The sequence below is a fragment of the Oryzias melastigma genome, linkage group LG6, assembly GCF_002922805.2.
Source record: "Oryzias melastigma strain HK-1 linkage group LG6, ASM292280v2, whole genome shotgun sequence".
Classification (NCBI taxonomy): domain Eukaryota; kingdom Metazoa; phylum Chordata; class Actinopteri; order Beloniformes; family Adrianichthyidae; genus Oryzias; species Oryzias melastigma.
The window spans coordinates 119,385-134,816 of NC_050517.1; the positions used below are offsets into that span (position 1 = coordinate 119,385).

The 15,432-nt window shown below is 40.1% G+C and overlaps 2 protein-coding genes across 4 annotated transcripts in view; one reads left to right on the forward strand and one right to left on the reverse strand.

Moving 5' to 3' along the window:
• Positions 1-8,713, forward strand: part of lsp1a (lymphocyte specific protein 1 a) — a 47,578-nt gene extending 38,865 nt beyond the window's left edge. For 2 of the 3 annotated variants that reach the window (XM_024282179.2, XM_024282178.2), the window contains 4 exons: positions 1,062-1,163; positions 1,363-1,446; positions 1,686-1,791; positions 8,016-8,713. In XM_024282179.2, coding sequence (XP_024137947.1) covers positions 1,062-1,163; positions 1,363-1,446; positions 1,686-1,791; positions 8,016-8,038 — 315 coding nt within the window. In that variant the 3' untranslated portion in view covers positions 8,039-8,713. The remainder of the gene's footprint in view (positions 1-1,061; positions 1,164-1,362; positions 1,447-1,685; positions 1,792-8,015) is intronic. The other variant, XM_024282180.2, reaches the window with a different exon arrangement.
• Positions 2,070-10,977, reverse strand: prr33 (proline rich 33). Its single transcript, XM_024282177.2, has 3 exons — positions 10,739-10,977; positions 10,344-10,391; positions 2,070-6,576 (listed from the first exon to the last, which is right to left on the reverse strand). The coding sequence occupies exon 3, from the start codon at positions 6,559-6,561 to the stop codon at positions 3,364-3,366; it is 3,198 nt and encodes a 1,065-aa protein (XP_024137945.1). The 5' UTR covers positions 6,562-6,576; positions 10,344-10,391; positions 10,739-10,977; the 3' UTR covers positions 2,070-3,363.
• Positions 10,978-15,432: the final 4,455 nt, after the last annotated feature.

Sequence of the window (15,432 nt, forward strand, 5' to 3'; positions counted from 1 at the left end):
TGCTTTGCACTTTGTGATTTTATTTGTCAGAGGTGCTCTATAAATAAAATGTACTTACTTACTTACTTACTCACCTTAGCACCACAGCACCTTGTTCAGGCGTAAAAGTTAAAACTGAATAAACTAAAAACTATATATATATATATATATATATATATATATATACAACATTGTTCATCTTGGAGTGTTCTTCTTCCAAGTCGTTCACTTGTTTCTCCAGTAGAATGATTAGGGGTTTAGGAAAAAATCGATTTGGCGATATATCGTGATATTTCGTTTGGGAATACTTGCATTGATTTAAAATGTTGCCATGGCAATATTTAGTTAATTAGTTAATATTTTTATTACAATGAAATACATTAAAATCCAGGTAGATTAAATTCAAGTCATACTCTTAATAAAAAGTGAAAAATTGTTTTGGTACAGCCTTGGGATATATCGCGTTACATATCGTGTCGTGAGACATGTATCGGAATACGTATTGTATCGCCAGACTCTTGCCAATACACACCCCTAATGATCCTGTTTTGTTGTTTGTTGGCTCAAAGTCTCCTGATCTCCTCAGTTAGCTCCAGTGGCGGCTTTTGCTCATGATTGTATCGCTTAGTCAAGTCTTCAAGTGATATTTTGATGTCTATGTTTTTAGCCACTTATTTTTCCAGGGCCATGGTCAGAACTCTTTTTTTGCCTTCTATTATTTTGAAGGTAGATAACTATTTGGTATATACAGTAGACACTGTCATCAACACTGTCATCAAGACCTGGAAGATCAAGATTTGAGAAATGTTTCCATTACCATGTTTGTGAGACTTCTACATGATCTCAAGTAGCTAGTTTTAATAGTATAGGACTTTCAGTTGGAAAAACAGTTTCTCTGCAAAGAAACCAACTCTTGGTAGATAAAAAAAAACAAAAAAAGAAATGCATCATTTCTATGCATTCTCTGTTGTAAAGTAATGGTTACGTTTAAAGTTCAGACTATTAATTCATCAATATTCAGCTAAATTTGAGAGAGATGAGTGATGCTGAAGGGATTTCTGGACTCTGCTGTTCCCTATCAGGATGCTGAAGGTCTGAAGGTGGGCGTGGCCAGCCTGATCAACCAGTGGGTCAGAAGCCAGTCAGACGGCAGCAGCGGCAGACCGTCAGCTTGCAGAGCAGCAGTAAGCAAACGCAAACATGACAGCCGTGTTTTCCTGCACTCACACCCCAACTACTGATGATTGTCTGAAGGCTACTTTGCTCCCACACTTTTTTTGTCATAAATAAGCAACACTATTGCAGGAGGTTTCCCTCTTGTGGGTCTAGAAGATGCAAAATGTCTTTCTGATCAATTATGTGTCCTGATTCTTATTTGGTCAGGATGTGAAGCCTGGAGATGTGATGCAGAAGAAGAACATGTGGGAGGTTATGGGAGACTCAGGGAGGCAGGATCAAAGACTACAGGTCAGCAGTGACTGGATGGACCTGCAGGCAGCAGTGTTCACAAAAATAGACTTTTATCTTCATAGTCTTGATACTTTTGCACCTCAATGTTCACATTTTAGAGCAATGATAAAACATTCTTCAAATGGCCTTATTCAACATGTTTTTACAGTTATTATCATTTTGAAAGTGATTTTAAAAAATCTTTACAAGACTAAAAGAGCAAAATTTAGCTAAGGCTTTGATTTGTCTCTCTTCAGGGTTCAGCAGCTGGAAAAAAGTTCAAATTTGTTGTCACTGGTCATGGCAAATATGAGAAAATTCCACCCAAGGACCAGAGTGGAGGAGAATCCAATATAAAGTCTGGTAAGAACTGTGACAATTAGCAGGAGGCGCTTTACTCTCTCTTTTTATGTAAGGAAGGTGTTTTTGCACTTCGGCTTAACCTTGTAAATGGTGTAGAAGGAACTTAAGGTTTTATGTGAGGTTTGCTGTTTCTTACAAAACTGAAATCTGGGAACAAAAATCTGAACTAAATTCACATTTAAGTGTCTTTGCATTTTCAGCAGTACAGTGTGAGATTGTGCTCCAGAAAAGAATCAACAAACAATGAAATTGATGGGTTCACACAATAATAACAAAACTTTTCTAAACACAGTCATTTTTTAATGATACATTTTTAAGAGCAACAAAATAATGTCAAGCAGATGTACCAAAATGCAAAAAAAAAAAAAGAAAAGAAGAAGAAGTATTGGAGTTTTGAGGCTAGCCGGAAAAAGTTGGATTTTAATGTGGTCAAATAAATCTGGAAAATCTTACAACTGCATTTAAAGGTTTTACAAAAAAAACAAAAAGGAAATAACTTAACTAAGGCAGAAGGCACGAAAGTAAACTGACTATCCAAAAAAAAAAATCAACAAGACCATTGGAGTTGAAGTTGTGTCAGTACTCCTAAAACTGAACATAGAACTAAAATAAAAATAAAAAATATGTTTTTTTCTGTGTCCCAGGAACTTAAAAAGACAAAAGTAAATATGTGACTGCATAACTGACTCCAGCAAAATGTGACAGTACCAATGCAACAACCCATCACAGCAGACCACCTTCCCAGCTGATTCAGGCCAGCACCACCCGTCTGACTGACTGACATTGTGGTGTTGGGCTCTCCGTTCTAAACAACGTTCTCATGCCCCCGCCTCGTCTTCTCTCTAACCTAACAAGTGTCTGATATCATCTGACTGCAAATACACAGTGTATACCGTGCAATGTTTGAGACGACCCCTACAAACATTTTACTATCATTTTAACACACTTGTGTTTAATGTCTGCATTGTTTTCATTTATTATTTCACAGACAATGAGTGTTCATTATTGGGATAAATATTAGAATTTATCTTTAGTTTACCTTCATAAGAGTTTTTTTTTTTCAATATAAGATTTTCTGAACGCAGCTAAAAGGTCAGACACAAGTCTGACAGACTTCTGCTCAGTATCAATGTCATTTGATAACTGTGAAGTGTAGCCGGGAATTGGAAGCACAGTGTGTACTTTGATAACACAGGACCCCAAGTCTTATTGAAAGAAATAAGACTTGTAAGTACCAAAACAAGTCAAATAAGACAGTACTCTGTGTATAAATAATCAGCGATCTAATAATACATTTTTATTGAGAATGTATGATGACAAAAACAAAAGTGAACTATGTAGATTACATAAACACTTGAAGGATCATTTAAGACAGATGCAGCTCCCTTTTTTCTAGCTCTCTTTTATCTTTAATCATCAAGTACAAAGGGGTGGTGGGATTTTCGTACAACAAACAATATTTCCTTACACAGAGACTACATCTAGACCTTTACATTATTCCTGCTGCTTATGGGTCTTCATCTCTGCCAAAACGCATTTTCCGATTCAGAACTGGGCACTTTACACAAAAGCTTAAGGAGCAGTAAACCCTCTTGCTGTTCTATTAAAGTCTTTTGGTTCCTCATCTTTACCTTTCCTCCCAATCAAACCCATTTCAAACACAGTGGAGATTTTTGTCACAGGCCGGGACGCTGCCTCCCTCAGCTTTTTAGCATCAAATTTAGGACTAAAAAGCAACACAGGCAGTCGGTACGCAAATGAAGGTATCTCTTTCAGCTCATTGCTTTCTTCCTCTTTTTTGTCCCCCTCACTTTGGTTCAGCTCGATCTGATGCATGATGTTCTCTTTGGAAGAGAACATCTGGAAGAGGACAGCATCCCACATTTGTGTTGCCATCTCCTTAGTTTGGGTCTCATCCTGGAGTCGGGGCTCAGTCTCATGAGTGTCCTTTACAATTTTTGCTTGATCTTGGTCCTGCTCGGTGACCTCTTTCTGAGAATCTTTCTCTGGAAATTTGGGTTCTTCCTGTTCCACTACCATGTGTTTCTTGAGTCGAGACCAACCACTTCCTTTAGATTTTGCACCTTTAAGCTTTTGCATTACTTTTAAGGGTTGCTCAGAGGGTGGGAGATTCTCAGCTTCTTTTTTCTCTTCTGAAGCTTTTTCTGGTGTCTTCTCTTTTTGTTTGTCTTCTCTGTCTGATTCTGGAGTGGTCACCTTCAGGTCCAGTGCTTTGAGACTTGGCTTTTGACCTTCAGGTTTGATCTTGGCGGGAGGCATTTGAGTTACTTGTTCTTGCTCTGCATAAATATTGGCCTTTGTGGCAGGTTTGACTTCTTCCTTAACTGCAATGTCTTTGTTTTTACCTAGAAGTCTTTTCACTGCTTTTAGTGGATCTTGGTTTCTTTCTTCCGGCTTGGTTGCAGCAGTATTTGTCTTAGTTTGTTGAACTAAAATTTCTTCCCTTTGGGTTTCTGAAATGGTATTTGCTGGTGTTGGATGTGTTTCTACTGTTTGAATGACAGCCACTTCTTGCTTTGCTACAGAACCAACAGATACTGTTTCTGTCACTTCTGGCAGAGTTGTGTCACAGAAGTCAGATGCTTGAGAAACTACTATGACAGGTGTTGAAGGCATAGCAGAAAGTTTCTGATGCATCAGGTCTAATACATTTAGATCTTTTGGGCTTTCTTCAGTCTTAGGAACCTCATCTGTAACTGTCTCTTTCACTTTGGACTCTTGACTGCTCTGTCCAGGTATTTCTTTTACTTCATCTTTGGTTGCCATCTCTGAGCTTGATATCCCAAAGGCTGGGGAGTATGTTTTGATTCCACCATAAGCAGCATATTCAGCTGGTGTGAGGCCACGATAGGCAGACTTTGGCTTTTGAGAAAGCGGGGTTGTAAGTTTCTGGACGGCTGTTCCAGATACGTTGGGAGCTGATATGCTGTGTGTAGGTGTCTTTGGTCTTTTATATCCATGTGAAATGGTCATTAGTCGGGATGCTTCATAGGTTGGAGTCTTTGGCCTCTGAAAGATGGTAACTTCTGGTGTTAATGGCCCAGATGCAGGAGTTTCAGACTTTTGAATGCCATCTGCTGGAGTTGGGATCCTTCCTTTTGTTAGATCATGGCTTGTCGTTGACTCTGTGATGTTTTGTTGTATTATTTTAACAGCAGGCTTCACCACAACAGATGAAATGTCCCCATTTGCTAATCTCATATGAAGATCTGTAGACTTACCACTTAAAATGGTAGGTGAACTACTGACTTTAGAAAGCGTTTCATGAGTTTTTGGCCTCTCTGACTCTACTGTAATTGGTGACACTGCAAACAAAAGAGGGTTGGGTCTTGAGACTTCAAAGATGGGTGTTGTGGGCCGGGTTACATGGCATGCTGGGGTTCTAGGGCGTCCTGCTAAATATCTTGATGCTTGAAACTCATACGTGGGGGTTTTAACTCTTTCATCGTCAAATGATGGATTTTGGACATCGAATGTTGGAGTTGCTCTTTTGACGTCGGATGTTGGAGTTGCTCTTTTGACGTCAATTGTTGGAGTTGTTCTTTTGACGTCGGATGTTGGAGTTGCTCTTTTGACTTCAGATGTTGGAGTTGCTCTTTTGGCGTCGGATATTGGACTTGCTCTTTTGACGTCAGATGTTGGAGTTGCTCTTTTGGCATCAATTGTTGGAGTTGCTCTTTGCATTTCAGGCGCAGGGGATTCGTCTTGGAATATGGGTATTAAAGTAGATCCATTAGTTTTAAGTCCTGGAGTGGCTATTTTGCTTTCTGTTGTATGCATTTTAAATGGGTCAACATCTAACAATGGTGAAGAACCCATTTTACTCTTCAAAATTGTATGTCTCTGAGCATCTCTTTCTAATGAAGGAGGCTGAGCTGTTGGGGTCTTTCCTCCTCTGACTTCAGATACCTCTATGACCTTCTGTTTTGTCTCTGTTGATGTCTTACTTTGCGAGACTGTACTGCCAATGGCTGTTAATCCAGCGGAGTCATACACTGGTGGTGTCCTGGTTGTCTCATAATACGATGTGCTTGCTGTGTACATCCTAATTTGAGGGACTTCAAACATTGGTTTTGGAGATTTTGAAGGTTCTGTTGCTTTAAACGTAGGTCGTGGACTTCTTGATTTGACAATTGTGGTCAAAACAGTGAGAGGTCGAATAACAGCTTGACCTTCTGATGGTATATGTGACGATGGGCCTGGAGTTGATAGAATCACATCAGGCACAATGGAATATAACTGAGATTTTTTAGCTACCACTGGCTGGCTGACATGCTCCATCAAGGTTGGTTCGTCAGAATGATGAGCTGTTAAAGAATGTGACAGAATTGTTGCAGCATGCTGTGAGTATGAGTATGTAGGAAGGGCCACTGTTGGAGGGGACATTTTAGCTGCTCTACCAAAAGCTGCTCGCTGTGGATAGGGAGAAGGAACATGTTGATACAGTGGCCTTACAGTGAACCGTGGAGCCTGTGGAACACCAAAGAGACTGGGGGACGTTTCTGGTGTTCTGGGAGGGGTAAAGTGGTCACTACGCTCAAGGTCGGGGCTTGCTTCATTTACAGGGGATAAGCTGGAGCGGAAAGGTGCAGTTGACTGTGATGCCTGAGCAGAAGCTTTCTTCTTTGCAGTCCTCTTTAGTAGTTTCTGGAGTCGGACATTGTCCTTTCCTGGCTTGGGAAGCAGGGGTGGAGCATATTGCTGGGAAAGCAGGCCTGGTCGGCCAATGGTACCATAAGCAACAGCCATTTTTATTTTAGCACCCTGTGAAAAAGAAAAACACTTTAAAACTCATGTGGTACCAAATGTTTTGTAGTGATGATAGTTTTTACTTATCTTTGATTTTTCATGTTTCTGGAACTATAATTTTGAATTTTTGGATGCTTTTTTTTCTTCTGCATGAAATTCTTTTAACCCTTTAATACCTAAGATGTCGCCAGCGATGCCGAAATAACACACTTTTTGACATACAATAACTCAACTGTTTATGAAACGCCGCTTTTCTCCTCTTCAGAATCCACTGAAATTATGTTGGTCACCTGGACGGTACAAGTGCTACGAGAACATCAACAATAGAGCTAAAGCTCTGGTGTTAAAGGGTTAATACTGTATATTTGTCATTTTGGGGCAGTGACGAGCACACTATGAGCAATTGCCCATATGTTTGTTTTCTTGCTTACTTCACTAGTACTTGAGTGAAAGCGTATATAAAAAGCCATGCTGGATTACATGACAGTCTCCAAAATACATTTAGCTTCATTTACAATATTTTGATAAGAAGTCGCAATTTACAGACAGTACAACACTGTAAACAGAGATTTTAAAAAGGCAAATTAAATTTTTCACTGGTGGAAGTAGTTTTTTCATTCTTGTTACTTACAAATGTCTCTCCTTAATCAAGTTAACGAAATCACATAAAAATTATGTTGGTCATATTTACCCCGATACTGATCACATGATCCCAGATATAACATTTGCCAGACTTTAACTCACTTAATAGATTAAAACTGTCTTTCATGGATAGTTTGGATGGATTAACAGTGTCATTTTAAAATCATCTAGATGTTTAGTCATTGGAAATATACTTGTACTGGACATGCATGATTTTTTTTTTTTCTGGAAGAAACATGATATTTAATTTTTTTTTTTTTGGAAGAAACATGATATTTAAAAAGTTTTTTTGTTGTGCTCCTGAATTCTGTTCAGTTTTAAATATGAAGCTCAGAGTGAGACTTGATTTGGCACAAAGAGTCCTTCTACGGTCAGGGAGTGCTTTGTCTTGGCAGATTTTAGCTGAAAACAAAGTTGCATTAGAAGAAAAACAATGACATCCTGCCTCTAAACAGAAGGCCAATCAACAGAGAGCCTGCCCATGATACCTTATAAAAATAACCAATCAGGATAAAGCTGACTGCAATGTGATAAAGTAAATGAGCTTACATTAAATGTGAAAATGCAAGACTACTATGAGGGCTCTCTAACTCTATCAGGAACTTCCAAGCTATACAATACATTATTTGGTGTAGAGTGGACCCTACTCCTTCCTCAGCGGGACATTTCCTCTTTGTGTAAAAAAAAATCATTTTTTTTAAACAAAAGTTTATTGACTTTTTTCAGTTAATATCCATCATTTTCTGTATACTGCATTTAACTTCAGGGCTGTAGTATGCAAATCCTAAACTTTTTTCTTTTCTCTTTAACAGATTCATATCATATCAGCTGCTGAGGTGGTGCCATCTCCACAGCGAGGGATCTCTACAGCCTCACTTCTTTCTGCCTCATCTTAAGGATTGTCATAGGAGTCGCTGGAGTTTCTCCTAGCTATTGATAAGTGAAGGCAGAGTTCACTCTAAGGTCACTGTGATATTGTCCAGAATATTCAATATATGTATGTTTCTGCCAAGCTGTCATTTTTTTATTGTTATTATATGATTGTGTCTTCTTTTGTTTTGTATTTTCTGATTTTTTAAATATCATATTTTTTCACCTTGATGTACTTCCAGAATAGATTCTTAATATCAGCTTGAGCATGATTCTGGACAAATGTTTAGAGTTGGCATAAATAAATAATGTTTGTATCTTAAGGATTCCATATTTGAGCTGATTCGCACTTATCTGTTGACTGCAAAACAATCTTGGAAAATTAAGCAGCATGTGAAAGAAAAACTTCAAGGGAGGCAAACTGATGAATCTACAGACAGCTAAAGGACACTGTGTATGTTGCTCGGGCTCATTAGATTAGAAATTATTCACTTGTCAAAAGCCTTATCAGACACAAACAAGTATATAGTTTCAGATATTTTAGTTAATCTGCTGACGGCTTTTTTAATCTTCCTCTCTAAGATTCCTGCCTGTGTGAACTTTTTTCTTGAATAAATCTTGAAGAGTTTTGTTCATCTTATTTTGTTTGTGGAATCAAGCAGCCAAAGCTAGTACAACATTTTGTCCCTCCATCCTTTTTCCTTTGAGTCAAGAGTCTTTGATGGATGGCAGTGGCGCTCACTGTCAACTTTTTATTTTTATTTACAGCTGCTGTTTTAGCACTAAGCTCAAAAGTGTCACAGAAGTGTCGCCCAACAGAGTTGACACGAGTTTACAACGGCTTAAAACGCAATTTAGTCAAACACAATCAAGAAATGGTGCAACTAGTTTTTAGGAAAAGCTGGGAGGTTTAGGATTTCAGGAAATGATTAAGGGCCGGTGGAAATTTGAATGAGGGCCACATTTGGCCCACGGGCCGGACTTTGAATATACCTGCTATAAGATGTTTATTCAAACCAGGAATCTCACTGTTCAAAACTAAAAGCAAAACTGTTACATCTGCAGTTACCCATCTTGTACCTCAAGCTTTACACGTTTTTACCCCTTTTTATTTGGTTATTTATTTATTTTCTCAGTACAACGAAAGCAAACTGATTATCACAATATATTTCATTTTTTCCCTTAAAACGAGTTAGTGAAAGGTACATTTCTGACATTTTCTTCATAAGTCTGTCTTTTTCATTGAAAAAGGAAATTTTAAAAAAATATTCTGCTCTCTAAAATCAACTATAGGACGCTGTCTCTGCTTCTCAGTCCATGGAGACCCACACACAACAAGGTGTTTACATGTGACACTATCTAAATTCACATGTGTGTATGCAATTATGTGCACATATTATGGCACCCTTTTTTTCTTAGTTTATTTAGTAAGTATTTCGCTGAAGTCGATGACTTGTTTACATTCGAACCATAAAGCATCACATAAGAAAAGCCTGTGCGTGTCAGTGGTTGCTGGGGGACAAAAGTGAATGCAGAGCATGTGATGCTGTGAAATCCCAGCACGCCGACACTGGAGAGGATCTCAGAAATAAATTGTCACTGAAGATATAGTAGTCTGAGGGGGTAGCTCCACAAAAATAGATTGTAAGCTTGAAGTTTGGAGATAGACTTTTCATTCTCAAAAGGTCTTTTCTTTGACAGCTGAAAACATATTTTTTAATCTGTCTTGCCTGGATAAATGAAGGTAAAATAACATAAAATAATGAAACTTTCCTCTTGACTGTCAGTCAGAATTCTGCAAGTATTGCTAAGATTTGACACGGTGCAGTGACTGAAACTAAAGCAGCCACTGCAGGAGGTTATTCTAACATTGTCCTGAATCTTTGAGCTGCACACAGATGGAGTCTGTATGTAAACAAGTGTGAGAGAATCAGTTCACACTTAAATGTCACCTCTGTGAAATGTAGGCCTGCATTGTTGGGGTGGAGGTTGAGACTCATCCAACTCCTCCTTCCTGGTCTCTCAGCCTGACTGACACATGAGATGCTCAGTCCTCCTTTTAAGGCGTTGCTAGGTTTGGTATTTGGAGCGCCTTCAGGAGCGAGTTCAAAAGAGGAAAGAGTAATAATAGCTGTGCAATAAAAACAATCCACTGATTCTAAATATTGGCCTCTTAAAGTAAATGCTTCCAGCTCCAAAGTGCTTATACTTTCAGTGACATCATGAGGATCGGCGATCAGTTTGCTAAAACGACCTCTTATCGGACTTACCCGGTACAAGCTTTTTGCTGCTTTTTAACGCACTCCAGGCTGGATCCCCTTGAAGAAGAAGACAGAATACAGATTCACAATATCAAACTGGATAACTTTGTTCTGTAAAAATGTTGTGCACTGAAATCTAAGTCCAAATCTATAATAGGATCAGTGTCAGGGATACCTCAATGCAACCACTTGTGCACAGAACAGCTCTTTGATTCAAGACCACTAAGAATTGCAAACGTTGCAGGGCTAGCGTTTAGCTCTGTCCTGCCTGTGTTTCAGTTAGTAAACACGACGTGAGCTGCTCAAACACAGCAGGCTCTGCAGCTGCTTCCTCTTTAGCACTTTTGACCGCCGTTTTTCACTCTGTCTGGACTACAAAGGGGGGAACGACATGGACTGCTTACCTGAAGGACAGTTGCTTCAGGGGCCACCCGGCTGCTGCCTGCTCGTCCCAGCCTAGAGTGTCAGGACGGCAGGTTCATTTCGAGCCCAACTTGACCCCCCTTCCTACAAATGGAAGGTCCCGGCGCCATGGGCATCCAAAAATAAATCCTGAGCCCTGCAGGCTGCTCAGTGACAGCAACAGCAGAGTGAAGTGACTGAGACACCTCCAGCCCAACACCAGCCCACAGCTCCAAAAGTGAGGTCTGAGGGCCACCCAGGGGCTCTAAAAGGGTCTAACAAGAACCCTTCAATTACCTTTTGGAAAGTTTGTACAGTGAAGTAAAAGACAATCGTAATATTTAAATCAGCCAGGAGCCAGATTTCTCAATATGACCTTGAGATATCAGATATTTTTTCACATTTGCTGATGTTTCAGACTTTGTGCTCCATACAGTGATTTCTGCTTGGTGCAATAGGAAGAATCAGGCCAAACCCCCAACTCTCATAATTCTTAAAGAAATCCTAGATCCGTGGGGTTCTTTATACACTGTGAATTCATGGCGTGAATTCAGATGGTCTGCTATAGTACTTTAGTCCAATACAACAAATTGTGAAGTCCCACCAACTGACTTTTCCATGCCTGGTGGAAATTGTCCTCAGATTCTCAACAGAGTTTGAACCACAACTGATGGGGTTGAGTAGTGCTGAACCTTTCAGTCATCAAACTGTAATCTGTTGATCTATAGGGCAGGAAAATACCCGTTTATATTGTATACAATGTAACAAGCATTTTCCTTATTAAGGTCAAAGTAGTCAGGATTCAGGATTCCTGCGTTTTTCAGACTCAGACAGGATCCTGTACAGGTCACCACTCCATCACAAGGCTCAAACACACTTCTGATTGTGGAACCCTCAATAACAGAATTACAACCTTACAGTGCATTCAAAATTGTATGCAAATTGTACTAAAGTGTGAAAAAGATCAACTTTCATGTTTTTCAATGAAACTCGTGGACAATTTTGTGTCTCTGGGCTCTTTGGATCGCTGAAATCCATCTCAGACACCTGTGATGATTAGTTTTCCAGGTGAGTTCAATTAAAGGAAAACCTACTAAAGACAGACGTTCCACATTATTGAGCAGTCCAACGTTTTCAAGCAATATGGGAAAGAAAAAGTATCTCCGCTGCTTAAAAGAGTGAACTAGTTGAACGTCCCAGACAAGGTATGAAAATCTTGAATATTTCACAAAAACGTAAGCATGTTTCTTGTACATATTAAGAGTGCTTGTGATTCAGAGCACACATAGGTTGTGACTGATAGGCAGAATGAGGAAGGTTTCTGCCAGACAAATACATTGGCTTAAGAGAGCAGCTGCTAAAATACCATTTCAAAGCAGCAAGCACATATTTGAAGCTGCTGGTGTCTCAGGAGTTCCACCAACATCAAGGTGTAGGATCCTCCAAAGGCTTGCAGTTCTACATAAACCTTCTGTTGGGCCATCCCTGTATTAATGATCACTAGCAGAAACAGCTGCAGTGGGCCAGACAGACACGAAGACTCATTTTCAAACAATCTGGTTCACTGATGAGTAACCCCGGATGGAGTGGAGTAGTGGGTAGTCGATGGATGGCCACCATGTCCCAACAAGCCGTGATGTCAGTAAGGAGGTGGAGGAGTCATGGTTTGGGCCAGAGTTATGGGGAGAGAGCTGGTCGGCCTCTTTAGGGTCCCTGAAGGTGTGAAAATGACCACTGAGGGTGAAAGCAGTTCTCATCCAAACAGCAGCTCTGGGAGGTCATTCTGACAAAGAAATTCAAGCAGAAACTCTCCAAAAAGTTCAATGGATGCAAGAATCATGAAGCTGCTCCAAGATAAGGTTCCTGTGTTCAAATGTAATTTGATCTATTAAGATGTTTTAGGAGGCATGTTCAATAACATTTACTATATACTCAAATGCTTAGTGACTTGAAAATCATGCTGACTGTAATTTGCATTGAGTATTTAGGCAAATCATTTGCACAGTAGTTTATAATTCACTGTAGTCACATGCATCTGTATTGAGCGATTGTATCTCAGTGGGAGCGCATGGGTTTCTTGCAGTGCCCTTGAGGCTCGGACTGCCCCCTTAAAGGCGGTCATGAAAATGGAACGTAATATTTTCGTAATATTTGGGTTTATTTTGAAGTGTTTGTGAGAATAATAGAAGTTACAAGTGCTTATAATATACATGTGGTACGGTGTCCTTAGGGTGCACTCTAGTCGTTAGTAAGGGGACACAGACAATGCCCTTTTTCTTCACCTTTCAGCTTATCCCATCAGGGGTCACCAGCATTCACTGATTCACAGCTTTACACTGGATTCCCTTTCTGACACAACCCTGGATGTTTCAAGGCATTGTGAGACCCAGACAGAGGTAGACAGCAGCATGAAGGGTCTTACCTAAGGACCCACACTGGATTAAGCACATTGCACACCCTGGGAAGCGAAACCATATTTGCTGTGTGTCAGTTCTGAGAGCAACCTTATCATGTGAACAGCCCTAACAGGCTCCTTGCAAGTTTTAGGGGAAAGTTTTTTTTCTTTTCTTTAAAAACTGAAAATCTTGTTTGATACACTAGTGTCTCACCTACTTCACCCTTACTTTACCCTATGATGTTGTACAAACCATCACCCGCAGCATTCCCATAGAAAAGTATGAACATTTTCGCTCCACAGGTTCACTGAGCAATCTACAAGTCTTTGATATTACTTTGATATGCAGGTTGTGACCACGTGGCTGTATTTGGTTTTTCTTTTTCTTTTTGTTCTGTGTATTTCTGTCAGAGTGGGACTTCTGTGTTTTGGGGGTCTTTGTGTTGTGTCTTGTTTATTTCTTTCAGTTGTGGCGCTGGAAGGGCGTGGCTCTCGTTGGTCACCAGCCAATGGAAGGAGCCTGCAAAAGCACCTGGTGGACCTCCAGCCCACGAGAAGGGAGCTGGGCTGCAGCTTGGCGCTCTTCTCCACCTGTTTTGTTGTGTGTTGCACTTTTGAAGTTTCTGTAGTATTTTGTAAGGTCCCACTCTGTTCTTTAGTGTTTGGCATTAGTAAGTTATGTTTTAAGTGAAGTGGAGACATTCTTTGTGTTTTTTTGTTACACATTCTTAATTTACTTTTATGTTATGCCTCAGATCCCCTTGACTAAAAAGGGCGTAACAGGGCCCTCTGCATGTCACGTACAATATTGAAAGTTTTTCACCTGTAGACAGCCAATATCCACAAATAGGTGCAGTTGGGACCATTGACTGTAAAAGTAAGAACTGGACACAACGAGTGTTGAGGCCCCCCATAGGAAATGCATTACCTCCAGCCCTCTCAAAATCACAGCAGAGCGTTCACCGTCACTTCCTGAAACGTCTACCGCCATATTGCAAACGTTTGCAACCCTTTGAAAGCGATTAGTCCGAGTCGGTCTGAGTCACGGTTTTAGAAGAACTATTGTCCCCAATCATGAGTGAGCGTGATCCGGCTTGTTCAAAGTCCACACCCCTCCCACTGAAAGGAGATCCGGGGAATCTGTCAATAAAATGTTTGAGGCGGGGCCAGCAGGAGCCACATGCTTTTGCTGAGGCATCTGATTGGTCAATTTATAACTTGAATATTTAGGGATTAAGAAAAAATACCTTAAAACGTGCTAAGAAGAAAGCATCAGATCAAGAATTAGTATTCTGACAAATAAAATGACTGAGAAATAAAAATCTATTTCTCATTGGTAGTCTATGGGACTTTGGCTGTCTTGTAACTCGTGGATACTTCCTATTTGGAACACAAGAAGGGAGGGGCCCAGTTCTTACTTATACAGTCAATGCTTGGCACAAAGGCTTATCCTGAGGAAACTGCAGAGAAACAATGTACAAACATTGCCAGGCACTTTGAAGAATTGTAATGAAGACTTGTAATAGAGTCTGTGCAGTTGTGTGTTGATGGTTGTTTGTGTGTGATGAACTGGAGAGCTGTCATGCCCGTCTGCCAGCTTATGTAACTGGGATAGGCTCCACCCCTGAAACCAGCCTCAGAAGAGGTATGATACAAAATGCTTATGCTAGTTGGTTACAAACAGTACTTGATAGTAATGAACAGGCTTTTATAGAGCATGTAAAACAAGATCCACAACAGTGTGATTGTATTCAAAGCATGGAGCAGGAGCCCAGGGAACTGGATTTAGTCAGTGAGGTAAGCACTGTGTGGTTCACAGTAGAAAAAGAATCTCACAACACAAAACTGAATATTTTCAAACCCAAACAGGTCATGGACTATCCCATCAGTTAATGATAGTCAGAGGATTGTAATGCTGACCCCCAAAAATCTGTGATGTATCCAGACAGTTTGATCTTCACAAGTGTGATAACAAGCTAAAGCCATATGAAGGTGGGAACATTTCTACCCTTATCTCACCCCGTCAAACCAGGTTATGTGATTACTTTCATCATCTAGCAAACTGGATCAGCTCTGACATTTTCTGGATGATTCATCCTGCCTTTTTTTTTTTTTGCAAGGGTGCATCTGCCTGCATTCGTGCTAAACAAACGAGAGAAAGTTCTCCAAAAGCTTGAGAGGTTCCACTTGCATTGTCCTGCTCCTCTGAACATGATGTGTTTCCAGACATCCTCTGTGAATGTTCAGAAACAACACCTGCCATGCTCCACTGACATCCAACTCTCAGCTAACTCTCAGAGG

Excerpts from the sequence above, each read along its gene's own strand:
- prr33 (XM_024282177.2), bottom strand. The coding sequence starts at position 6,561 with ATGGCTGTTGCTTATGGTACCATTGGCCGACCAGGCCTGCTTTCCCAG.